Below are 26,446 nucleotides of genomic sequence, written 5' to 3'. Positions count from 1 at the left end.
TTTTAATATTTAATGCTGTCTTGTTTTTAACACTTGATTGGGAGCCACCCAGAGTGGCTGGGGAAACAGCCAGATGGGCAGGGTATAAATAATAAATTATTTTTTTATTATTATTAATGAAGCTGGCAGATTCGTGGGGGGGGGGGGAGAGCAACTAACTATGACAGCTGTTCCTCCATAGTTGGATGCAGTGATGCTTCTGAATACCAGTTACTCCCAGCAAGTGGAAGTCCTGTTTTTGGGCTTCCCATTGGGGCACCTAGCGGACCATTGTGAGAACAGGATACTGGATCAACGGGGCCATTCGCTCTTCCGATGTTCTGACTTTAGAGTCCGAATTCGTCAGCAGCGAGGGTCTCTTAGCAGTCAGCCTGCAAAGGGGGGATGGCGGCGGCGACAGGTCCCCTAGTCCTTCCACAGAAACATAGAATTCCAGTGTTGGAAGGGACCCTGAGGGTCATCCAGCCCAACCCTCTGCAACACAGCTGCCCCATACGGGGATCGAACCTGCGACTCTGGCGTTACCAGCACAGTGCTCTCGCCAACTGAGCTACCCAGGGCTGATATAAAGTGTCCCTGGGATGGCAGGAGAATCCGCCTCTCTGCTTGGACTCCCAGCTGTTGCTGTCTCTCCAGCCTCGCTCAGCTTAGTCATGCCTGCTCGCTAGGATCCTAAATGGCTGACTGGGGGGGGGGGGACACCCCTTCTCTGCACCCCCCAAGCCTTAGGAAGGCTGATCTTATGGGGGGACCCCTAATCTCCCCGCAAAGCGTGCTCCTCCTTCCCGATCCAGAATTCTCCCCATTTAGGGGGTTCTGCACACATTTATCTCCCGGCCTCAGGATTGCATTGCGGATTCCAAAACAGTGCTGTCCTCCCCCCTGCCCTGCCCTCTCTTCCCCTTCATTGGCCAAACTCATTTCCCCCCAACCCCAGGGATAGGCTGCCTGGCCCCGACGTCCCGCCCCTTTCCTCCCCCCCACAGGGTAAAGTGCTGCGAAGTTTCCTATACAAAGTTAAGAGGCGTCCGCAGCCATCCTTTTTTCCACCTTCTAAAAAAACTTCCAGATCCGAGAGCCCCCTAGTCTAAGGTAAGGATGGATGGAAAGGTGAAGAGGAAATGGGTTGTTGTGGGGTAACAGTATGGGTCACCGGAGGAGGCCCCCCCCATTTTAGGGCAAGCAGCTCTCAAGGGAAGAGGGGGGCGGCGGCGGCGGCATGATTTGGTCCAGCAGAAGGAATCCCCGAGGGTCGCTGATGCAGGGTTACCATGGCAACAGCACCATCAGCTCTCCCGTTGCCCCTTTAGGGGGTGGGTTGTGATTTCACCTTGCCTTCTGGGAGAGAGTTGCTGCTTTTTCGGGATATCTATCTATCTATCATCTATCTATCTATCTATCTATCTATCTATCTAGAGAGAAGAGAGTAGGCTTGCAGTTTCTATGGGACTCGTTTTTGAGATCCCTCCAAATGTACTCCCCTCCCCCAACCACCGTTGCCTTGGATCTATTGCAGGTAATTTTGGTTCCAAAACTTGGAACTGGCATTTTGATCGTTTTATGCGTGGTATGAGAGGGGCGATGCTGGAGTTGGGAGAGGTTCCTCTGCCCCATCGCAAAAGCCCACCTGTGCCCATATATTGTACCCGATTGCCACCCGCATACACAGTCGTGCCCACATACCCTGCATGAATTAATCCAGAAGAATTTATTCACCGGTTCTGTATACTCTTGAGTTTGCAAGCCCCTGGAATCCTTAGGGTTGTGTTTTGATGGAGAGGCGAGATCTTAATTGGCTGTATAATCCTCACTTCAATGCTAGGAATGCTTGTAAGGTGTCCATCTTTTCTGCCTTCCACGTTGCCAGTGCTATAGGCTGATTTATTCCTGGTGATTGCGGGTTTTTTGTTTTGTTTTTTGGCTGTCATGCTCAACGTTCGCACACACCGCTTTTTGAACACCCGAGAGCTTCAAACCTTCAGTTATCTGTCAGGGATTATTCAGCTGTGATTCCTCCATTGCAGAGGGTTGGGCTGGAGGACTTCCAAATCATTGATTTCATGACTGTAAAGGTAAAGGTAAAGGGACCCCCGACCATTAGGTCCAGTCGTGACCGACTCTGGGGTTGCGGCGCTCATCTCGCTTTATTGGCCGAGGGAGCCGGCGTACAGCTTCCGGGTCATGTGGCCAGCATGGCTAAGCCACTTCTGGCGAACCAGAGCAGTGCACGGAAACATTGTTTACCTTCCCGCTGGGGCGGTACCTATTTATCTACTTGCACTTTGACGTGCTTTTGAACTGCTAGGTTGGCAGGAGCAGGGACCAAGCAACGGGGGCTCACCCCGTGGTGGGGATTCGAACCGCCAACCTTCTGATCGGCAAGTCCTAGGCTCTGTGGTTTAACCCACAGCACCACCCGCGTCCCATGACTGTACTAACTCAGTAACTGTAGTTCTGCACATGTTTACTCCGGAAAGTAAGCACCCATTCAGTTCAATGCGACTTCCTACCAGGTCAGTGCTTACAAGGTTGCACCCTAAACTTTATGGCAGGTGGGCAAACCACTGATGTTTAGGGATTCCAGTTCCCACCAGCTCCGACCAGCACGGCCAGTGGTCAAGGAGGATGGGTATTCTAATCTAGCGACATCTCCAGAGGTCAACAGATCCCAAACCCCTGGCTATCATATTATTATCAGTTTTTGTTTTATTAATTTGCACTATTTGCTATTATAATAAGCCTTTATGCCCTTATTTTGAATGTGAAAGTAATGTGTGTCCTTTTGCTAAGCGATCTGTAAAAAGGGGATGGGGAGAAGCTCTCCAAAAGTTGCTGAACTACAACTCCCATCACCACTCCTGCTTGGGTTCGGTGTGGTGATGGGATTTGAAAACCAGAGCCGCAGATTCCTCACCACTGCTTCACAACAGCCTTGCAAGGAAGGCCAGGTGGTGATCTATGGCTGAGGGGAGAGGGCAGGGACAGGCCCTGCAGATCCTTTTGGACTTGTTATTTATTTTTAAAATTAAACTTATATCTTGCCCTTCCTGCCAAGGACCCCAGGGCAACTGCTGAGGAATTATGGGAGTCCAACAAGGGCTGTAGCTCTCCCCACTTGCTCCAACAACTTGAGTTATCTGCAGCAGTGCGTGTTTCGCATCCACAACTCACGCTATTTCCAGGGGGGAGAGCTTTGTTAATGGGTTGCATTGAGACCTACGAAGGGTCTGATCAGAGGGACGAAACCCTTCCATCTCTTGTTGGACTCCAGTTCCCATCAGCCCACATCAGAATAGCCCAGTTGGTCACGGATGATGGGAGTTGTAGTGGAGCAACATCTGGAGGGCTATAACATTATGAGATGCCCTGAAGATACCAGGCAGCTCACGTACGATGGAATCACCATTCCGGGTTCCTGCCCCGCAACAGGCCCTCTCACATCCCTGCTGAAGGCTGCCAGGACCTCATGTAGAATCATAGAATTGGAAGGGACCCTGCGGGTCATCTAGTCCAAGCCCCTTATTGCATCTATATCCTGCTTTTTTTCCCTCCAAGGAACTCAAGTTGGTGTACATGGATCTCTCCCTGCACAACAGCTCTGTGAAGTAGGTCAGGCTGAGAGGGGCTTTGAATCTGGGTCTCTCAGGTCCTAGCCCGACACGCTAATCGCCACACCACCACGGGCTCTCTTAGAATCATAGAATCCTAGAGTTGGAAGAGACCCCAAGGGCCATCGAGTCCAACCCCCTGCCAAGCAGGAAACACCATCAGAGCACTCCTGACATATGGTTGTCAAGCCTCTGCTTAAAGACCTCCAAAGAAGGAGACTCCACCACACTCCTGGGCAGCAAATTCCACTGTCGAACAGCTCTTACTGTCAGGAAGTTCTTCCTAATGTTTAGGTGGAATCTTTTTTCTTGTAGTTTGGAACCATTGCTCCGTGTCCGCTTCTCTGGAGCAGCAGAAAACAACCTTTCTCCCTCCTCTATGTGTCATCCTTTTATATATTTGAACATGGCTATCATGTCACCCCTTAACCTCCTCTTCTCCAGGCTAAACATGCCCAGCTCCCTTAGCCGTTCCTCATAAGGCATCGTTTCCAGGCCTTTGACCATTTTGGTTGCCCTCCTCTGGACACGTTCCAGTTTGTCAGTGTCCTCCTTGAACTGTGGTGCCCAGAACTGGACACAGTACTCCAGGTGAGGTCTGACCAGAGCAGAATACAGTGACACTATGACTTCCCTTGATCTAGATGCTATACTCCTATTGATGCAGCCCAGAATTGTTGTCCTATGAAAAATTTAAAAAGTGTTGTTGTATAGAGAGGCCCATTTTTGTCCCTGCCTGTGCCGGGTGGCGCTTGGCTGCCTGTAGCCACTGCCGCCAAGGATCCGGCCCGGCTAGGTTCCGCTGTCCCACATAAATCTCCTATTAAGGGCACCGCTGCCAGGGTTGCTATGGCATCGGAGCTGGGGGGGGCAGAAGTTGAGAGCGACAAAACAAGGCCGTTTCCTGATTACATCTTTTGATGCCTGCTGTAAAACCACAGCCTCTTTTGTATATTGAGAGCAGGATCAGAGGACACAGAAATATATGTACATATTAGGGGTGCAGTGTGACTTTGGGGATGTGCGATTGTGTGCTGTTGGGAATTAGCTTTGTCCCACAGGATTAGACTTCTGAAAGAGGAATAATAGTGCCTATTTCACTCCAAGGATCCTGCCCCAAAACTTTTCTCTTTTCTCCCAAGTCTGATTTTCGGCAGGGAGAGCTGCTGCCAGTCAGTACCAGCAGTGCTGATCCAGATAGACCAACGGTCTGAAGGCAGTTTCCTATGCCAGTTCAATGGAACGGAAGGGCTGTAGCACAATGGCAGAGTGTCTGCTTTGCATGCAGAAGGTCCTGGGTTCAAATCCCCAGCAACTCCAAGTTAGGGCTGGGCATGTGTCCTGCCTGAAACCCTGGAGAGCTGCCAGTCCGTGTTGACAACGCTAAGCTAGATAGACCAATGAACTAACAGTTTCCTACCGTGAGAAGGTTGTCTCCAACTTAGTTTTGAAACATATGGGTCTAATTTAGTCACCTTTTTATACCCTGAATATGGCAAACATTGCATGCATCTGCAGTGAGTGTTAGCATCCATGGGGACAGGCTTTTAAAAAATAAGATAACATTTAAAACAGCAGCCTTTTTATTCCTTCTTTTTCTCAAACTTCCAGATTAGGAATTCTCTGCAAAAAGGTGCTTTTCCTTCTTATAACCACGGGGCCCAGCAGGAGAGAGGGAGTGGGAACCCAAACCAGCAAGGCTGTTTAAAACCCTGCGTCCAAAAAAGGAATAGTGGAGAGTTACTTGTTGTGGGGGGAGCAGGAATTATCTCCCTATGGGAGTCGAAAAGCTTGGAGTTAAATGGATTCTGGGGCAGGAGGGAAGAAAGATCTTGTCATGTCCCTCCAGAGCAGTCTGGGCTGGTCTGCTCAGCAATTTCCACCTGCTAAAGTGTATTAAAAGCGTCTAAAAATACCTCCCTCCTTTTCCCCAAAGTCAGTCTCCTGTTCTGACAGCTGTTCCCTACAGGGAAGGGGGGGGGGGATATTTAACAAGAATGTATAGCATGGAGGGGAGAGAAGAGGTCTTGAAAAGTAAAAAACTTCTCATCTTTTAACAGCAGACCAGGCTGGCTGCATTGCGAAATCCTGGAAGACCTTTAATCTTAATCATCGGGATTGCTGTGTTTAAAGGTTGGCAGATTGCCCTACTTGAAGAGATGTCTCATAAACTAAAACTACATAATAGGCAGAGCTCGAGCGACCATTTTTAATTTTCATATATGCCATGATTTTACTTCTTCTACAAAATATTGAGTTGCAGGCTCACTCAGTGCCACCAGTATATGCAAACGCCAGATTCTCAACAATAAGGGAGATCACAAATGGAGATTTCTTTTATTCTTACCAATAACAAAGGGAATATTTGTAATACTTTATTATCTCTTTAGAGCTGCATTGGATCTTTGTAATTTTGTTTCCAGACTGCAAATCTTTACGGTTTAAAGTTTTAATTCTTTGTTCGATTGCTTTTTATTACATTTAAGAAGAGAAGAAAAATAGAGGTTTTTATATATGGGCACCTCTTTTTTTTTTTTTAGGGGAGGTCTGGAGTACCTATTCTTTTGACACCTGTGTGTGTCACCCTCCAAAAACCCACCAACTTTGTCCCAGAGCCCCATAAATTTGCATTTTTGTGTTTGCAAGAGGACTTGTTTCCTCTTCCTCTCCTTACTTTCGGAGTGCTGGTAATCAGACCTCGTTCAGAGTCCGGCATAATTTGGATTCCCCACATTCTCTTTCCAGCGAGAATAGCTCTGCTTGGGAGACGATTTCAAAACTGCCCACCCACCTTCCCTTTCCAAACTAATAAGGGAAGATGTCCTTCTCTTGTCTATTCTGGGTTGGCTCCAACTCAGTCCACTTCAGAGTAGACCCACTGAGATAAATGAGTTTTATCTATTGTACGTTCTACTCAAATAGTACATTCTACTCGAAGGCTGTATATACACCATGCATCTGAAGCACATTCCCCACCCGCCAAAGAATCCTGGGAATTGTAGTTTCCTAAGTGTGCTGGGACACGGGTGGCGCTGTGGGTTAAACCACAGAGCCTAGGACTTGCTGATCAGAAGGTTGGTGGTTCGAATCCCCGCAACGGGGTGAGCTCCCGTTGCTCAATCCCTTCTCCTGCCAACCTAGCAGTTCGAAAGCACATCAAGTGCAAGTACTGTAGATAAATAGGTACCACTCCGGCGGGAAGGTAAACGCCATTTCCGTGCGCTGCTCTGGTTCTCCAGAAGTGGCTTAGTCCTGCTGGCCACATGACCCGGAAGCTGTATGCAGGCTCCCTCGGCCAATAAAGCGAGATCAGCGCCACAACCCCAGAGTCGGTCATGACTGGATCTAATGGTCAGGGGTCCCTTTACCTGGGAATTCTTTGGGGTGAGTGTTTTAAATGTACAGTGTTTATACAGCCTAAGTTAGTCAAAGCCATTAAATTCCAATGGGTCTACTCTAAAGACCAGCATTGGGTACAACCCTGTGACTCAACTCCATTGATTTTGTTACAGGTGCGAGGCTGCTCAGTCACCCATCTCGTCATGAGTCCCTGATGTTGTAAACAAAATCTGCCCTTTTCCCTTATGGGGTATCCAAGAGCCCATACAGAGTCCTTACATTGGCTCCCTATTGGTAGGAGAAAATAACAGAGGCCAACCAGAGAATATTGAGAAGCAAAGCAGCTAGTAAGCCTGATCTTTATTGATCTGTTGCAACAGGGTCCTTGCTCACCACACGCAGGAGGGAGGAGGAACCCAGAACAATGGCGTGCAAGGCCTTATATAGACTTTCGAAATTGCCACCCTGTAGATCAAGACCACCCCCAGAAACATCTTACACACATCACAGAAGGGCTGAAATCTGAGTTCTTTGTTGACCTCCTGTCTGCCAGGTTACCTGTTTAATGGTCACTTAATTGGTTTGCCTGGGGAGCCTGGCTAGTCTTTTGTAATGATAAATACTTAGTTCCTGGGCCAGGTCACAGGCTCACACCCTATTCATATCTTAAATGTGCCCTTAAGACAGGATTTGTGAGGAAAGAGACAATGGGGAGGTTTCCCACTTTGACCTTGCAGAGAAATAATTGAGGTCAATTTGTTCAGGACTTTTTTTCTGTGGAGTTTTCAGACATGTGGTTTATATATTTATGTACCTGTTTGCTTGGTACATTTATGAACATTTATTACATATCTAAGAGCTTAAAATTGCAGAATAAAGGAAGGAGTCCAGCCACCAACCAGAGCAAATAGCTGTAGACCAAAGTTTATTGCGCAACAAGTTCAAAGGGGAATTTTGAACCCCGAGGATGGGGTGACAAGGACTTTTAAAAGTTTCCCACTATATCCCAGAATACAGTTCGTACAGCATCATTGCTACATCACGAACATATCACAAAAGGGGAGAGGTAGACAAGGGTTACACTAGTTTAACCTTGGCAAACATGTCCAGACAAGTCCTTGGTACAAGATTAGCATAAGCAGGCATGGCAGGGCAAGACCCAGGTATAAGATGAGCATAGGCAAACACTTCTGAAGTCCCACCACCCAAAGTACAATAGAACTTCCTTTGTGTGTCTGGACCACTTGGCAAGTCTGGTGATGGGATTAGGCTTTCCTTGGCCAACAATCAGCTCAGCGATTGTCACCTCTGGGCACATCCTGGGGTAGGAGGTGTGTATACACGTTCTCAGGCTTGGGGAATTGGCAGGGAAAAGAGTCGTTTTTCCCCAAGGGCAAAATAGTGTTTAAATGGAGGAAACTGGCAAAGGAGTTGATTTTATATGATTCTTAAAGCTAGGTAACTTCCCTGAGCTGTCAAGTCGAAAGGATATGGAGAAGGGCCTTAGCTCAGTTTGCATGCAGAAGGTCCCGGGTTCAGTCCCTGCCATTTCCAGGTAGGGCTGGGAATCTGCCCTGCCTGAAACCCCGGAGAGCTGCTGCCAGTCAGCGTAGGCAATGCTGAGCTAAATGGACCCATCAGTCTGACTCTGTTCCTATGCTTGTTAACGGAAAAATCCGAGGGCTCCCTTGGACAAAAACAAAGACACCAACCAGGATAACTTGGAGCAAAACAGCAGCCTGTAGGCTTGGCCTTTATTGATCTGTTGCAACAGGGTGCTTCCCTCACTTGTAGGAGAGAGGAAGGACTCAGAAAAATGGTGTGCAAGGTCTTATAAAGACTTTTGAAATTGCCACCCTGTAGATCAAGACCACCCCCCCCCCCAGACATCATACATACATCACAGAAAGGAGGAGTTGAGGGAGGGGTTGTGGTGCTAACCTGAGTGTCCTGTCACCTGGCTGGTCCCCCCTTTCCCCCTCCCCATGAGTACTTTCCAGGTGACAGAGGGGAGTTTGCAGTTTCCTGCCCCCAGAGGGAAGAGCTGATTATTGTCCTTTGTTCCAGTCCGCGCTGAATCCACTCCCATATGCAAGTTCTTTGTGATCTTGATGGTCTTCTGTCTAGGACCATCAGGGTTGGCATAGCAACTGGGCAGGGCTCCAGTGTATGTGCTGGGATGCTCAAGGATTATGGCTGCCCTGTATCAAACCTTCCCCATTTTGTAGTCCTTCCTTCATGGAGTAAAATAAAAGTGGAACAGTGCAAATCCGATGTATGGTTGGTTTTCTATGAATTTATAACAGAAGCGTAGCGTATGTAGTGTGTGAGTGTGTGTGAAGTTTGTACAAACTGAATGATTTGGGGGTGTTTCCTGCTACATGCTCCTATTTTAAACCAGCTGTTTGCTCAAAACCATGAGACCTGGGATCTTTATTCATGGGGGTTGTTACGGCAAAATCTGGGTGCGAGGCTGCTCTGCCACCCAGCTCATCGGACTAAGTCCGTGGGTCCCTGCGGAGGAAAATGAGCTCAGCCGGAGACAGGAGCAAACTGCAGAAGATCCAAGTTTATTGCGCAACAGGTTCAAGGCGAGATTGAACCCTGAGAAAGGGGTGACATGAGTTTTTGAAACTCCCTCCATGTCCCAGAATACAGTGCAAAACATGTCATGAATACATCACAGAAAGGTGGGGTTACACAGATCAGCACTTCAGGAAGGTGGGGGGGTTACACAGATCAGCACTTCAGGAAGGTGGGGGGGGGTTACACAGATTAACATATGGAGGAGGGAGGGGGGAATATGCAGAGCTGGAGATATGCACAGATAAACACTTCCTGGGGATGAGAAAACAATGGTCTCAAATATGCATAGTCTGCCACCTGACATTGTCTGGAGGAAAGGCTGATCAGAGCAATTTGAAAGGATTAGGGTCTTGACACCTTGCTTGAGGGATTATGCTGGACAGGGGAGGTGTGATGGAGTCCTAGAGTAATTGAGCAAACTGGCACGCTGATTTTCTATGAATTTTATAGATTTTAGTCCCTTTTGACATTGACAATTGGAAATAAATTGATATATTGTAGCGAAGAAGAAGGTGAAGAAGACATGCCCCCCCCTTCCGTAACAGGGTAGAGACCATAGCTGCTGCCAGCCAGTGCAGACCGTGCTGGGATAGGAGACAGAGAGGCCGGCTGGCCTGTTCCGGGTTTTTGCATCTCATCTGCAGTCTGTGCCCCAATTTCTCTGCCCAAATTAATTTGCCAGTCAAATTCCCCCGACGTGAAGTGGCCGGCCTCGCCTGTTTTGTTCTCGAGGCTGATAAAGAACCTCCTCTGTCTCTCTCTCTCTCTCTTCAGACGTCTTCCGTTCCTTCCAGCCCCCCATCCGATTGGGGGTCTGCATCCCTAGGAGGCCCCGCTGACCCAACGCCCCGTGGCATGAGCCAAAATGACTGACAATTCAGACTCCCGGGAGTCGGACAACAACAGCTGGGTGATTGCCGGCTCTGAGGTGAGTGGGAGCCGAAAGCAAACTGGGGAGAGGGGCGAAGGCTCTGTGGGGCAGGGGCAAGACATCAGGGGTGGGGCAGCATAATGAACTCCTCAAAAGCCCTCTCCTCGTAGGCTTTTGGGTCTCCCAGGCCTGACCTCTTGTGAGGAGGACACTATTTGGCGTCAGTGGTAGGCTCTAGAACCTGCTTCTTTTCTCTGTGGGCAGTTGGTAGGGAAACCTGCAGCCCTCCAGGGTTTTAGGGGCTGGAGTGGCTATCCTCCTGGACTGTTGTCCTTGTTGCCTAGGGCTGATGGAAGCTGGAGTCCATCAGCATCCCTTGGAAGATGTCCCATCCCTGAAGTTGGCAGTGAGGTTTGAAGGGGGTGGGCAACCTCAGGCTTGGAGGGCGGCCTCAAACCACGCCCACTCTCCCCAGGCCACACCCATCTTTCCAGGCCACACCCTCTCCCCTCAGGCCAGGCCCCCTCACCAGCGTTGCTTCGTTCCCTATTGAGGGGGGGGTGTGTTTAACTGGCCTACTGTACACAGGTAGGGACGCGGGTGGTACTGTGGGTTAAACCACAGAGCCTAGGACTTGCTGATCAGAAGGTCAGCGGTTCAAATCCCCGTGACGGGGTGAGCTCCCATTTCTTGGTCCCTTCTCCTGCCAACCTAGCAGTTCGAAAGCACGTCAAAGTGCAAGTAGATAAATAGGTATCACTCTGGCGGGAAGGTAAATGGCGTTTCCGTGCGCTGCTCTGGCCCAACCCACTTGGGACGTGCTGCCCCTCAGAAGGCAAGGAGATGCAGCCAACTGAAGCTGGAGCCTTCTGTAGGCAGAGGAGATACTGAGCTACAATCCCTTCCATTCTTCACCAGGCTGCATCTCGCCCGCCATCACCTACCCTTTGGCCCACAGGACCGTTTCCCCCTAAACCACGCCCACTTGCTCCAGGCAAGGTGTCATATGTGGGGCAGGCGCCCAGGTGACCCCAAAGAGACAGTCAGGAGCTCAAAACAGGTCGTCTTTTCCCGCTTCCGCCAGGCAGCTGATGGGCAAAAGAGGGACCCCTGTGCCTTTCTCCTGCAGCACCAAGTGGCTTCCGTTGGAAACTCCTGCAGACATGGAGCTTGCCCCTTCTCATTTTAGCAGAGGGCTCAATGCAAAGCGCTTGGTGCTAGGGAGGCAGAAAAGCCCCCTGCGCTGCAGTTCCCAATCACCTGGCAACCAGCTGGCCATCAAGCCCTTGCGGGAGCTCCTTGTGATGGACTTTGGTGGGTGGGCAGGGGCAGTCTACCTGTATTATTATTATTATTATTATTATTATTATTATTATTAGTCCACTCTCCACCCTAAGGTCCCAGGGTGGGTTGCAACATTAAAGCACAATATTACAAACAATTTTAAACAACTTACAGTCAGAAAAAATAAGGTGGGTTCTAAAAATATGCACCTCAAATGTGCACCTCAAATATAATGATCAACCATGGGCAGTTGAATTCATCCTGCACGCCTGGGTATTTTGCTTTAAAAAATAAATAAATCTCTATTTCAGATACTTTATCACAGCTGTTTTCTTCTTCTTCTTTTTCTGTATCGAATAATAAATAAATAAAAACAGTTACAAAAACACACACACAACCATCAGGATTGACAAGTGGGTTGCCCCACTCACCTGCCAAAGTTGGCCCACGGGGGTGGGACCAGGTAAAGATCCTCCCCCATCCCACTCTATGAGAAAAAGGGAAAAATTTGTGACCTCTATTTTCGACATGTTTTGCCCTTCCAGGCTCTACCTGTAGAAGACCTTGGTTTGGAAACGCAGACTGGGTCTGAGCCGGCCCAGGAAGAGACGCAAGGTATGTAGCAATGGACGAGGCCCAACCCTTAGCTGCCTTCCATGCCCTTTCCTAACCCCACCTGGCATATTCTGATTGCCCCTGTTGCTTTGCAATCCTCTGCATGATATTGAAAGCTGGACTTCAGTATATAATGGGGAAGCTGCTTTGCATATGGGGTCCGGCTCACCCCACTGCTCTGAGGGAGGGAAGCATATTTTCAGTGATGGAGGATACCTGGTATTTTCATCAGACCCTGTTTTGGTTACAGCGTGTTTGTGTGTGTGTGTGTGTGTGTGTGTGTGTGTGTGCGAATCCCAGGCATGAGAACTGAATGCGGCCCTTCTAGCCCTCTTACTCTCTGGCCCTTGGAACTTTCACCAGGCCACACCCCCTTTCTCCAGGCCACACCCCCTTTCTCCAAGCCCCACCCACCAGTCCTTTTTTGCACCTTCCTTGGGTGTTTTTGCCTGGCTGAAATGTGTCCTTGAACCCTGACACCCCTTACTCCATCCAGGTTTGCTTCTGGCCCTGCCAGAAGGGATTGCGGGCCTCTCTCTTTGAAAATGGTTCCCCACCCTGGATCATAGCTGTCAACTTTCAGATTTGAAAATAAGGGATCGGCAGCCTTGAAAATAAGGGATCAGCAACCTCACCTATCCCGGGGACAGTCTATGGGATATCTAACAATCCAGGATAGCAGCGGGAAACGGCGCTGGAATAAGGGAATTTCCTGCAAAAAAGGGAAGGTTGACAGCTATGCCCTGGATGCAGATGAACATAATAAACGCATTTGTTTACTAGCTTTAACACAGGCATCTTTTTGGACAGCTCCTCTCGGCGAGAGCAAAACCCTCATCGACCGCCCTGATGCAGACGGCGCCAGTCAGAAGGTAGAGCATTCGCTTAATTCTCTGCATGTACTGTATTTTTCGGCCTATAGGACACACTTTTTCCCCTCCAAAAATGAAGGAGAAATGTGTGTGCGCCCTACGGGGCGAATACAGGCTTTTGCTGAAGCCTGGAGAGCGAGAAGGGTCAGTGCACACCGACCCCTCTCGCTCTCCAGACTTCAGGAAGCTATCCGCAAACCTTGGGAGCCCGCGGGAGTTCCTGCCGGGCTCCCACGGCTTGCGGAGAGCTGCCTCTATCCCGAAGCCTGGGAGTGCTGAGTAGTCGCGCCCGGGCTTCGGGTAGCTCTGCGCAAGCTGCGGAAGGGCTCCCACAGCTTGCGGAGAGCAGCCTATTCTGGGGGCTGGGGAAGCTCGGGCTTCCCCCGCCCCAGCCCTGCGCCTGGGGGGGAAATATTTTTTTTTCTTTATTTCCCCCCCAAAAAAACTAGGTGTGCCCTATGGGCCGGTGCGCCCTATGGTGCGAAAAACACGGTATATGAGACTTTGGGGCTTTGTTCCTCTTTGAACTGAATTCCATTTGGCAATTAGCCAAACGATCCACACAGGGCCTCTTCTGTTGGGGCCTGCTGTGGCCACAGATGCACCCCAGAGGTAGGGCAGTGGGCGGCATTAGGCCAAGCGAAAATTTTGTGGGTGCCCAGGCACCCAGGGCCTCCTGGAGTTGGCGGCAGTGCTTTGGACATGAAAATGGCGGTAATTGGCCAACCAAAGCCATTACTGTACAAAGAAACTGGTCTGACCAAATTTTGCACGATGGCTCCTCTTACCGGGATACAGTTGGGCACCATTTTGTTTTTCATTGGTTTTCACGTATTACATCACAATACGGATGTGCCAAGGCCAACACCATTTCTTTCCCACCCCCCTATACATTTACATTTATATTTCCTCAATCCATCATATTCTTCTTTTCTCCTTCCTCCCACTTCCCTCCGCCCCCACTTGACATCTTTCCGCAGGGCCCGCAAGACAGAGCTGTTCCACCTGGCCTTTGGTCAGGGCGCAGCCTGACTCCCTCCTTTGGCAATCTTTACAAAACTTTAGTTTATGGTTGCCATCAATTTTGATTTTAATTAATTTTTATAATGTTTTTATAATGTTGTACTGTTTTAGTGTTGTTAGCCGCCCTGAGCCCGGCTTCGGCTGGGGAGGGCGGGATATAAATAAAATTTAATATTATTATTATTATTATTATTATTATTATTATTATAAAATTTAAAATCATCTTAGCATTCTACAACCTTCTCAAATCATCTATATATTCTTATTATCTTTCCTTACTAATTTTTCTTCCATCCAGTACTTCACATTTTAATCTAGGCATATTAGCGTATCTTTTTTTTGAGCAATATTTTGGTTGGGCACCATTTTGAAGCAAGATGGCAGACTAAACCTTTTAAAGCTGCACCGATTTTTTTTGTATCTTAGAACTCTCAATCAACACTGGATATGAGGTTGCCAGGAAGTAGGGACACACACATTCACAATTTGAGAACAATGCCAATTTTACAAGCATCCTTATCTCTCTCTTGCAATCCAGGGTCCTGAGGTGGTGGTGGACCCCAGTTCTGAAGAAACCCCCACAGTAGTCAAGACCCCAGAGCCCGTCCTGTCGCATGCAAAGGAGGCCAGCACCTGCGAGGCTGAGGAAGGATCTGTGCCTGTCCCACGGGGAACTCTCTTCATCCACAAAGCAGGTGACTTAATGCCATCAGCATAGGCAGTTCTTTGTGGAATAATGCGGAGGCCTTTGACAGATCTCTGCCCCAAGCAGCCTACACATCTACATTTTGGCTGCCGGAAGAAGCAATAGAGGAAGTGCAGAGGGCAATGAAACAGAACACAAATGCAAGCAATTGCATGAGTTTTAGGCTTCAAGTTAGTGTCTGGACAGGTGTGCTTAAGGACTTAGGTGGGGCAGAGATTCTTGTCGGGTTTGAGGGCCGCATTTCTTTGTGGGCAGCTTTCAGGGGGCCACATTCTAAAGGTAAAGGGACCCCTGACCATTAGGTCCAGTCGCAGACGACTCTGGGGTTGCGGCACTCATCTCGCTTTATTGGCTGAGGGAGCCGGCGTACAGCTTCCGGGTCATGTGGCCAGCAAGACTAAGCCTCTTCTGGCGAACCAGAGCAGCGCACGGAAACACTGTTTATCTTCCCGCTGGAGTGGTACCTATTTATCTACTTGCACTTTGACGTGCTTTCGAACTGCTAGGTTGGCAGGAGCAGGGAGCGAGCAACGGGAGCTCACCCCATTGTGGGGATTTGAACCACCGACCTTCTGATCGGCAAGCCCGAGGCTCTGTGGTTTAACCCACAGCGCCACCCGCGTCCCACATTCTAGTGGTGGACATATCCAGGAGGCAACAGTAGGTGGAACAGCAGACGAAACCTTAGCTCTGTAGGGTCGCCAAAGACTCTTGCTTACAGATGTTCACTCGCTTTCACTTCATCCTGGCAAACTAAAGGTATTATTGCAGTTCAAGAGCAGATTCTAATTGAGGAGGATGTGGAGCAGAAACCGTGAGGTTCAGAGGTATTTTCTACCTTTATGTTGTTTTCAGGGTTCAGGAGCAAAGAGGGTGACTCGCCACCTCTCCATCCGCAACCTGTAAAAGCTTCTTTGCTTGGTTGCCTGGAGGAATTTCACCCTCGCCATAGGCGAGCGGCCACAGGTGAGCCTGTTTTCTCCAGCTGACGCAATATTTTGGTCCTCATTTCTTGCCCTCTTCTTTCCTCTCCTTTCCCTTCCCAGGCCCTCTGGGGGAGGAGGAAGGGAACACTTCCAGCAGTGGGGAAGAGGCGGCCAAGGAGCGTGACGTCGAAGGCCTGCGCAGGCGAAAGGGTCGGGATGCGCCCCCCGTTCTGCCGGGGGCTGGCAGAGATCGAGGCGTGGAGGCCTTCGAGGGCGACGACGGTGGCCTTCCCAGGACAAAATGGCTGTTCGGGTTCCTTGCCCTCCTGGGTTTGGCCTTGTTGGCATCCTTGGGTAAGTGGTAGCCTTGCTGGGGTGGGGCTAACTCTGCTAGCTGTTCCCTCTGGGATGGACCTGTGACAGTCTTAATAATAATAATAATAATAATAATAATAATAATAATAATAATGTATTATTTATACCCCGCCCATCTGGCTGAGCTTCCCCAGCCACTCTGGGCGGCTCCCAATCAAGTGTTAAAAACAATACAGCATTAAATATTAAAAACTTCCCTGAACAGGGCTGCCTTCAGATGTCTTTTAAAGATAGGATAGCTACTTATTTCCTTCACATCTGAAGGGATGGTGTTCCACAGGGTGGGCGCCACTACCGAGAAGGCCCTCTGTCTGGTTCCCTGTAACCTCAATTCTCGCAATGAGGGAACTGCCAGAAGGCCCTCGGCGCTGGATCTCAGTGTCCGGACTGAACGATGGGGGTGGAGACGCTCCTTCAGGTATACTGGACCGAGGCCATTTAGGGCTTTTAAGATCAGCACCAACACTTTGAATTGTGCTCGGAAACGTACTGGGAGCCAATGCTGATCTTTCAGAACCGGTGTTATGTGGTCCTGGCGGCCACTCCCAGTCACCAGTCTAGCTGCCGCATTCTGGATTAATTGCTGTTTCCGGGTCACCTTCAAAGGTAGCCCCTCTGTGTTAACCTTTTTGCAAACCACGGTGAGGGCTTTTTAAAAAACAATCAAATGGCATAGACATTTCATGAAATAAGTAATAATAAAGCCTCTTTGCCTCTCTCTATCTCTCTTTACAGGGGTCATATTTGACCAAGATGATGGTAAGTCCTGTTTTAACTCCCTTTCCCCACCAGTGGGGAGCCACAACAGAAAAAACCCCCCACTATTTTGCCGGCTTAGAAAGAGTCTCTATAACATATTGAATAAGAGAACAAGAAGAACATACATTTAAAGAAGACTGGGAAATGTTTCCTGAATATATGGGGTGGGGTATTGTGTACGTTTGAAAAGGTTGGCAGCATTTAGTTAAATTCAACAGGGTAAATAACTTCTGATGCGTGTAATAATGGAATGCTGAATTGTTTAGTTTATGTAAAATATGCAGGGATTTATGATATGCAGAATGAACCATGGAAGGAGAAGAAGGAAAGTCATTGATATTTTAAAGATGTTTAAATGAATATTCTGAATTTGTAAAAGAGAAAATTTAATTATATATGTGTGTGTGTGTGTGTGTGTGTGTGTGTGTTTATATATATGAATATGAAAGAGGCTCTTAATTTTTTCAGCTCTCCCCTTTTTCTCCTTTACATCCTCCCCCCGCCCCGCCCCGGCTGTCTCCTACAGGCCCAGTGGACATTTTCAGCACCTGGTCAAGCTCAGACAGTGAAGAGCCCCTTCCTGGCTCTGTTGGGGTGGTGAGTCTTTTTATCTCTGTGCTGACGCAAGAGGGAACAGGGGGTTTCCTGCTTGGAGTTCTGGAGAGCAGCTGCCAGTCTGTGCAGACAATACTGGGTCTGGGTCAGCATATGGAATCTTCTTCCTGGCTTGCTGCCCAGCCAAAGATTCCAGCCAATGGGATGCCTTGGGAGGGTCAGGAGGGCGGAGCCATGTGGGCACCTCAGGGACCAACACTTGGCTGCAATGTTCAAATCCTGATGTTTCATCATCATCATCATCATCATCATCATCATCATCATCATAATTTATTTATACCCCTCCCATCTGGTTGGGTTTCCCCAGCCACTCTGGGCGGCTTCCAACAAAGTACAGTGGTACTTCTGGTTAAGTATTTAATTCATTCCAGAGGTCTGTTCTTAACCTGAAACTGTTCTTAACCTAAAGAACCACTTTAGCTAATGGGGCCTCCCGCTGCCACCGCGCCACCGGAGCACGATTTCTGTTCTCATCCTGAAGCAAAGTTGTTAACCCGAGGTACTATTTCTGGGTTAGCGGAGTCTGTAACCTGAAGTGTATGTAACCCAAGGTACCACCATAGTTGTTTATTGCCTTGACATCTGGTGGGAAGGCGTTCCACAGGGCTGGTGCCACTACTGAGAAGGCCCTCTGCCCGGTTCCCTGTAGCTTTGTTTCTCGCGGTCAGGAAACTGCCAGAAGGCCCTTGGAGCCGGACCTCAGTGTCCGGGCTGGACGATGGGGGTGGAGATGCTCCATCAGGTATACTGGACCGAGGCCGTTTAGGGCTTTCAAGGTCAGCACCAACACTTTGAATTGTGCTCGGAAACGTACTGGGAGCCAACAAGGCTGCGGCTCACTGTGACTCCCCACCCCAGCAGGATTGGCCAGCTTCGCCCCCACGGGAACCCCCGGTTGGCGACGAGCTTCGGAGAGCCAAGGAAGCGGTGATGTCATCAGATGGTGACCGCCAGAGCCTGGATGCCATGGGACTCTTGCTAGACAAGCTGGCCAAGGAGAATCAAGACATCCGGCTTATGCAAGCGGAACTGCAGGTGGCTGGAGGGTCTGGGTGGAGCGAAGGAGGGCAGAACAGTTCCTTTGCATGCAGAAGGTCCATGGTTCAATCCGCAGGGGCATCTCAGAGTAGGAGGGGAAATGTCCCCCACTTGAAATCCTGGAGAGATGCTGTCAGTTGGTGGAGACAGTAAAAAGTTAGGTAAAAGGTGGCGCTGTGGTCTGAACCACTGAGCCTCTTGGGCTTGCCGATCAGAAGGTCGGCGGTTCGAATCCCCGCGACGGGGTGAGCTCCCGTTGCTCTGTCCCAGCTCTGCCAACCTAGCAGTTCGAAAGACACCTGTGCAAGTAGATAAATAGCTACCATTGTGGCGGGAAGGTAAACAGCGTTTCTGTGCACTCTGGTTTCCGTCACGGTGTTCCGTTGCGCCAGAAGCGGTTTAGTCATGCTGGCCACATGCCCCAGAAAGCTGTCTGTGGACAAACGCCGGCTCCCTTGACTTGAAAGCAAGATGGGCGTCACAACCCCATAGTCACCTTTGACTGGACTTAACCATCCAGGGGTCCTTTACCTTAATAAGTTAGGACCTGATTCTTCTCTCTCATAACAGTAGAATCTGTCCCCCCTCCCCATTCATATCATTTTCATTAAGTATCCCACAATATTTCAAAGCATTTATCATTACATACAAATCTTTTTTTTAACACACGTTTCTTTTTGACTTCCCCCCTCCTTTCCTGATGTTTGATTTTTACTCCTTTTCATTAGCTGTTTTATAGCAGATACATATTTATTATCTAAGCCCCTCTACCGTTAAATCTTTCAGTAATCCACTGCTTATTATTTCAAATCCTTCATATATTGGTGATAATTTGATAGATAATCCATCAGTGGTTTTCATTGCTTCTTAAAGCTAGGGTTGCCATATTTCAAAAAGTGAAAATCAGCGCACAAAAGTTGTCTAGCTTTTCTTTTTCTTGGCCAAAGTTGTTAAATGACACTGCCGACATGGGCATGCCATACGTCCAGATTTTCCCAGACTTTTTTTTAGTGATTTCCCCCTGGGCGCTGCTTCTTAGTGCAGTATTCTGGCTATGTCTGGCAAATTCTGGACATATGGTGACCCTGCCTTATGTCCTCTTAACCCAGCTGTTAATTTCACCATTTCAGCATATTCCAGCAGTTTCATAAGCCGTTCCTCCTTAGTTGGTCATCCCTAACAGTAGAATTTGCAGGCATCCGAGGTAGCTGAAGGACTGAAAGTTCAGGATGGATAAAAGTACTTTGTCACGCAGCGCAGCTGAACTGTGGAACTCACTGCCACAGGAGGCAGGCAGTGACGGCCACCAACTTAGGTGGCTTTAAAAAAGGACTGGACAAATTTGGGGAGGTAAATAAGGCCTTCAATGACTTCCACGGTTGGAGGTACCGATACTTCTGAATAACGGTTGCTGGAAACCACAGAAGGGGAGAAGGTTCTTGTGCCTGGGGTCCTCCTCGCGGGTTCCCCATAGTTATCTGGTTGGGGGCTGTGAGAATGGAACTCGAAATTATAGGGACAGAACTACCTAAATTGTATAGAAATTTATTTATGTACGCTACTCACCCCAAAATGGAAAGAAGCAGAAGTCCTAGCAAAGGAAGAATGGATACAAAAACTTATGGAATATGGAGAAATGGCGAAACTCACCGGAAGAATAAGAAATCAAGATAGCAAACTTTTTATAAAAGAATAGAAATGGTTTATTGAATATTTACAGATAAATTGCAAACAGATAAAAACATTGGCAGGGTTATTGTAATAACCTGCAGTTTTGTATTTAAATTAGATAATTAAATGAGTAAATTAAATGAATTTGGATATGCAGAAGATATGAAAAAATAAATTTAAGGAACCGCAGAAAGAGCGGGAAGGAAGTCAAACTTTGAAATGTTAAAATGATTGTAAAATTAATTAAATGCATAAATTTGAAAAAGTATAAATAAAAACTTTAAATAAATAAATAAAAAGAATAGAATGTGGGACTAGGTGGGCGTTTTTAACAACAGCAACAATGACGAAATAACTCCTTTCTGTCCTGAATTTTACTGCTGAAAGGAATGCTCCACAAACAGTTTTTGGAGTGTGGCCCTTAATAATTATTCTGGGTTCCTCGGTCTGGTGATGTTTTGTCTCTTGCGTCCTGGGATCCGGGTTTCCACTCGCGTCTTTGCTCCAGCGAACAAACACATTTCTATTTTCCTTTCCTTTTGGACAACCGCAGGCCCAGAAGGAGGAACTGCAGCTGCTCCTGCGCAAGACGGAAGGCGAGGCACTGGACTTCACCTCTCAGCGGCAGAATTTGGCCGCTGAGAACTCCAGGCTGGCGGAGGCGCTGAAGCGGGAGACGGCCTCCCTCCTCACCACACGAGCTGAGCTCCATCTTTTGCGGGAGAAGCTGGCCGAGGCGGGCGACTCCAAATCCCAGCCGCGCCCGGAAAAGCTGCCTTCGCAGGACCGCCAGCGGGAAAAGGCAGAGAGGCCCGAGGTCGAAATCCGCCGCCTGCGCTCCTTGCTGGCGTCGGTGCGGCGGGACCTGGGGAGAGCCTTCCAGAAAGTTCCGCCCGGCAACGTGTCCGAAGGGCTCCGGAAGGAACTGGACGGCGTGGAGCGGAGGGTGGCCCAGGAACTGGAGGGGGCAGAAGAAGGGGCCAAGCCGTCCTGGAAAGATGGCCACAAAGCCAAACGAGGCAAGGAGAGGGCCTGGCACAAAAGGCACGATGGCCACGAGGAGCGCAAGCCCACGCACCACGGCGAAGGCCCGGAGAAGGAACACCGTCCTCCGTACAAGGCTCCCAAGATGGCCGACGGGCCACACCGTCCCAGGAAGCACCAGGGGCCGCGAGACACCAAGCCGGCCAAAGACGGGGAGCACCGGAAAGCTAAGAAGCCCGCTGAGCCCGGTGCATTGTGGGAAGCACTGGCCAAGCACCCGTACCGGCGTCCTCAGGGCTGCGCCGGTGTCGACGAGTGCGCCCGGCAGGAAGGGTTGGAGCCAGTGCAGAAGCCGCGCTTCTTACCCATGCTCCAGAGCTACCTGGCTGGGCTGGGCTGGGCCGAGCACTACGGAGGACTAGTGGCCGCCCTCGACGGCTACTTTGGGAGCGACGGGGCCTTTGCCCACGACCGCCTGAGCTTCGTGGAGCTCCTGGATGAGGTTGAGGACGCGCTGGAGGAGCTGGCGGAACAGCTGGGGGGCAGCGAAGAGGAAGCGGATAATTTCGAGGAGGTGATCCTGAGGCAGCTGGGGGCAGCCCCTGCGGGCAGGTGAGAGAGCCTGTGAGGTTGTGGGTGCAGGAAACTCTCCAGGGCAGGGGGCAGCAAACGTTTTCAGCAGGGGGCCGGTCCACTGTCCCTCAGACCTTGTGGGGGGCCGAACTATATTTTGGTGGGGGAAATCAATTCCTATGCTGCACCAATCACCCAGAGATGCATTTTAAAGAAAAGCACACACATGTAGAAACATCAGGCAGGCCCCACAAATAACCCAGAGATGATGATGAAGAAGAAGAGTTTGGATTTGATATCCCACTTTATCACTACCCGAAGGAGTCTCAAAGCGGCTAACATTCTCCTTTCCCTTCCTCCCCCACAACAAACACTCTGTGGGGTGAGTGGGGCTGAGAGACTTCAGAGAAGTGTGACTAGCCCAGGGTCACTCAGCAGCTGCATGTGGAGGAGCGGAGACGCGAACCCGGTTCACCAGATTACGAGTCTACCGCTCTTAACTACTACACCACCACTCATGTAAAAACATGCTGATTCCCAGACCGTCCGAGAGGTGGATTTAGAAAGCGATTGGGCCGGATCTGGCCCCCAGGCCTTAGTTTGCCTGCCCATGCTCTGGGGGTTTAAATGTATGGTTTGAATGCGGTCCCACTGAGCTTCATGACCAGGTGGGGGATTTGAACCCGGGTCCCCCGGGTCCTACTGCGACGCTTTAACCGCTTATGCGGCCACTGGTTCTCACATTTATTCCTTCACCTAGCTAAGCTAGGTGATTCCACAGGGCACAGTGATGGCCCCCGACCTAGATGTCTTTCAGAGACAAATTCATGGAGGAGAGGACTACCGGTGGCTTTTTGCCACAATGGCTGTAATCTTCCTCCACAGTCTCAGGGAGCGAGAAGGGGAAGCAGATTGCCACTGGTGTGCTCTGCACCTGCGTGGCTCAACGTTACTGTAGATAGTTATGCAAATAAGGGATCGAAAGTGACGTTCAGTGATTGGATAGTTTTAGAAAGTTGTTACAGTAACGTTGTACTGGAGCTCTATATAAGCAGGCTGACTGAAGGGTTCAGTTCAGTTCTGTTCTGGCCTGTGAATAAACAAGAGCTGTTTGAAGAATCGCTGTGTCGTCTGATATGCTCACCCACAACGTAACACTCAATGTTATCAGCCTTAACCTTATTGCCTTCTCCCCAGATTCGCACAGCGGGACAGCAGCGCCCAGCGCCACCCGAAAGAGAGGAACCCCGAGGGACACGGGCGCAAGAACGGCCGAGAGAGCACCAGCTGGCCCCATGGCTAGGATGGCGGGACCCGCCAGTATTAATCTGGCTCAGGGTGGGAGGGTAAAGGAGTTGGGCTTATCAAGGATTACTTGATGTCCCGTGGAGGGGTTGGTACCGTTACTCTTTGGCAGGGAAGGAAAGTGTTTTATCAACATGCCAAGTTCTGATGTGTGGGGTCACCCAGATACATTGTCCTCCCCCCCCCCAAGTCCACTCAGAGCCCTCTGTCATCACCCGCCCCACCCCAAGTTTGCTTCCACTCAGTAATGACCATTAGTAGAGGTGTTTGGACGGATTATCGTCAGGAAAGCAATCCTTTTTCACCCCATGTCCCCTCCTGTTGAGAGAGATCTTTGCTGGGGGTGGGTGAGGGTCTCTCTATAGGGCCTCCCCACCCAGATCCAGGGGGTCCTGGCTCACTTCTCTTTCGGCTCGGGATAAGTACAGTGGTACCTCGAGTTAAGAACTTAATTCGTTCTGGAGGTCCGTTCTTAACCTGAAACTGTTCTTAACCTGAGGTACCACTTTAGCTACTGGGGCCTGCTGCTGCCGCCACGTGATTTCTGTCCTCATCCTGAAGCAAAGTTCTTAACCCGAGGTACTATTTCTGGGTTAGCGGAGACTGTAACCTGAAGCATCTGTAACCCGAGGTACCACTGTAATTATGTCAAAGGAAAAATGGATTGGAACCCCAAAGTAGAAAGCGAGATTTTGCTTCTCAGAACGGGATGCTGTGATCTTGCTGTTCTCCCTTCTAAACTCTGAAATTCTCGCAAAATTCTCATCCTCCTCTCTAATTAGGAATGGTGAAAATGGGGATATCATTTCCTCACCTGGTGGGGGTGGGGAAGGGTTGAGTCACTTGGAGGGGGGATGGCTTGTTTTCCTTCTTCCCCACCCCACATTCACCCCCTCCCTACTCCCTCACAATTTCTTGCACTGTGAGTGTCTCGGAAACCAAATAAAGGCACTGATTGTTCCTTTCTTTCCAAGGTTGTCTCTGATTAAGTGGCCCATTGAAGGCCATAAGGTGGATGTGGTGAGGGAGTGTGTGTGTGTGTGTGTGTGTGTGTGTGTGTGTGTGTGTGATGCTGGCAGGGTGGAAATATCCTTCCAACAACATATCCTCTTTTTGTTTTGCCATGGCAACAGCTTTCGGTCGTTTGCTGTTGTTGTTTTTTCAATGCAAGGACACCTGCCAAGAATATTGTTGTGAATCTTCCGGCCTGTGCGTCTGAGTAATTCCTGAGTTTGAGGAAAGGACCACGGCTGACTCATCAACCCCCTGCTTTGCTGGAAGAAGGTCCCTAATTCAATTCCATGTAGCACTGGGTGAGGGGAAATCCTGGGTGGCTGCTGCCGGTCAGTGTAGACAATGCCAGGCTAGATGCACCGAACCTCTGACACAGCTCCATGTGTTCATGCCCCTGCTCAAACTCTCCTCTCTTTCCCAACAATGCATGCAGGATACTGGCTCACTGAAGTGTGTGTAAAGGAGGAATTGTATCTCTGAGCATAAGCAAAGTGCTTTCCCACCTCTAATATCTTTGGGATAGCTAGGGTTGCCATATGCCTGGAATTTCCCACACATGTCCGGCGAAATTAGTGTCCAGGGGGAATTTTGAAAAATGGGCAAAATGTCCAGGCGATTCCCCCCACCAACTTTTGTATTCTGATTTTCAGTTCTTGAAATATGGCAACCCTAGATTAGCATCTGACTTGCAAGACGGGTGCGCCAACTCCCATTGCAAAGCTGGAATCACACTTGTTGTTGTTTAGTTGTTTAGTCGTGTCTGACGCTTCGTGACCCCCTGGACCAGAGCACACCAGGCCCTCCTGTTTTCCACCGCCTCCCACAGTTTGGTCAGACTCATGCTGGTAGCTTCGATAACACTGTCCAACCATCTCGTCCTCTGTCGTCCCCTTCTCCTTGTGCCCTCCATCTTTCCCAACATCAGGGTCTTTTCCAGGGAGTCTTCTCTTCTCACGAGGTGGCCAAAGTATTGGAGCCTCAGCTTCAGGATCTGTCCTTCCAGTGAGCACTCAGGGCAGATTTCCTTCAGAATGGAGAGGTTTGATCTTCTTGCAGTCCATGGGACTCTCAAGAGTCTCCTCCAGCACCAGAATTCAAAAGCATCAATTCTTCGGCGATCAGCCTTCTTGATGGTCCAGCTCTCGCTTCCATACATCACTACTGGGAAAACCACACTAAGAGGTCACAAATCCCACCGTTAAGAATGTGCTGCCCGCCTTTGCCATGTATCAATGGATGGATGAGCCTCAAAGACAGATGGATTTACAAGGGATCTTCAACCTTCATCCTCTTTTTGTCACTCAGCAACACACAACTGGTCCTCCAGCCATCCACCCTACCATAGAGTTGTCTACGTTTTTGGCTAGATGGGCCCCTGCTAGGTTTGGGTGGGTTTGATGACCTTGAGAGCAGGAGTATCCGGCCAGAGCTGCGATGTCATTGTTGCAAGACTAAGAAGCGATTTTTCACATCAGTTGCGCCCAAGTTGCTGAATGTGCTGTTGGAATTGAGGAAACGGAATGACTCCATTGTGGCAGAAGCATTTTTTAAGCCACACGTTCTTCACAACTGATGGAGATTGACTGGCGCGAGAGATTGCAGTGCCCACTCCCAATGGAGGCTGGTTTACTAGGGCAGATGGGGCAGGGCTCTGAAAACCCTCACTTGCCTTTCTTCTTAACTTACAACCAGTCCATCTGCTTCTTCCTCCTTCCTCTCCATGTTGCCCTTGTAGAAGGCAGCAGTGAGGAGGATCATGGGGAAACAGGAACTAGAAATGGATGGCTCTGCCTGCCACTGGGCTCTCTGGCGCCACCTTCTGTTGGGCTCCCTGCCTTTCACCCAATTATCCCCAAATGGGCACCTGTGACCACTGGCCCCTTGCTTAGATAGGTTGTTTTTTTTAAAAGGTGAATTCATTAAGAGGAGAGTTCTGTCAATGGATATTAGCCATGACAAGTGGAACTTGCAACAAGATGGGGGCTCTTGTTTAAGAGGCTGGCCAGCCATGCCCACTTCCTGGGTACTCCTTTGCATCTGCCAACTCCAGATCAGTTATTATTCCATTACTAGAGCAGGCTCAGACCTCAATGGACAGGGTTTTTTGGGGGGAGAAGGGCTCCCCCTCTTTAGAGTTTCCCTTCCAAAATACTTTGCTTTGTACATTAAGCCAGCAGAACTATTTGTGTGTGTCTGTACACACCTGCGGCTTACATATTCAAACCTAGCTACCAATCTGAATGTTTTAAATGTTGCTATTTCTTTTGGACCATCCTTGGTAA

General features: G+C 49.4%; 1 protein-coding gene across 10 annotated transcripts; it reads left to right on the top strand.

Moving 5' to 3' along the window:
* Nucleotides 1-659: 659 nt before the first annotated feature.
* PBXIP1 (PBX homeobox interacting protein 1) lies at nucleotides 660-24,123 on the top strand. 10 transcript variants are annotated; one of them, XR_014558584.1, is made up of 12 exons: nucleotides 958-1,092; nucleotides 10,308-10,461; nucleotides 12,234-12,303; nucleotides 13,087-13,175; nucleotides 14,737-14,893; nucleotides 15,951-16,184; nucleotides 16,941-16,964; nucleotides 17,491-17,561; nucleotides 18,441-18,614; nucleotides 20,842-21,884; nucleotides 23,043-23,572; nucleotides 23,650-24,123. XR_014558584.1 is itself a non-coding variant. In XM_083715699.1 (11 exons), the coding sequence occupies exons 2-11, from the start codon at nucleotides 10,399-10,401 to the stop codon at nucleotides 23,146-23,148; spliced, it is 2,031 nt and encodes a 676-aa protein (XP_083571825.1). In that variant the 5' UTR covers nucleotides 958-1,092; nucleotides 10,308-10,398; the 3' UTR covers nucleotides 23,149-24,123. The 10 variants fall into 10 exon arrangements, 6 of the variants coding, with proteins under 6 accessions (XP_083571828.1, XP_083571825.1, XP_083571829.1 ...); XR_014558586.1 differs by having other exon boundaries at nucleotides 962-1,092; nucleotides 13,114-13,175; XR_014558587.1 differs by having other exon boundaries at nucleotides 964-1,092; nucleotides 13,114-13,175; nucleotides 18,438-18,614.
* The last annotated feature ends 2,323 nt before the right edge of the window (nucleotides 24,124-26,446 follow it).

Source organism: Podarcis gaigeae, assembly GCF_964106915.1.
Source record: "Podarcis gaigeae genome assembly, chromosome: 16".
Taxonomy (NCBI): domain Eukaryota; kingdom Metazoa; phylum Chordata; class Lepidosauria; order Squamata; family Lacertidae; genus Podarcis; species Podarcis gaigeae.
The sequence above is the reverse complement of the archived record's forward strand: the minus strand, read 5'-3'. Positions and strand labels throughout refer to the sequence as shown.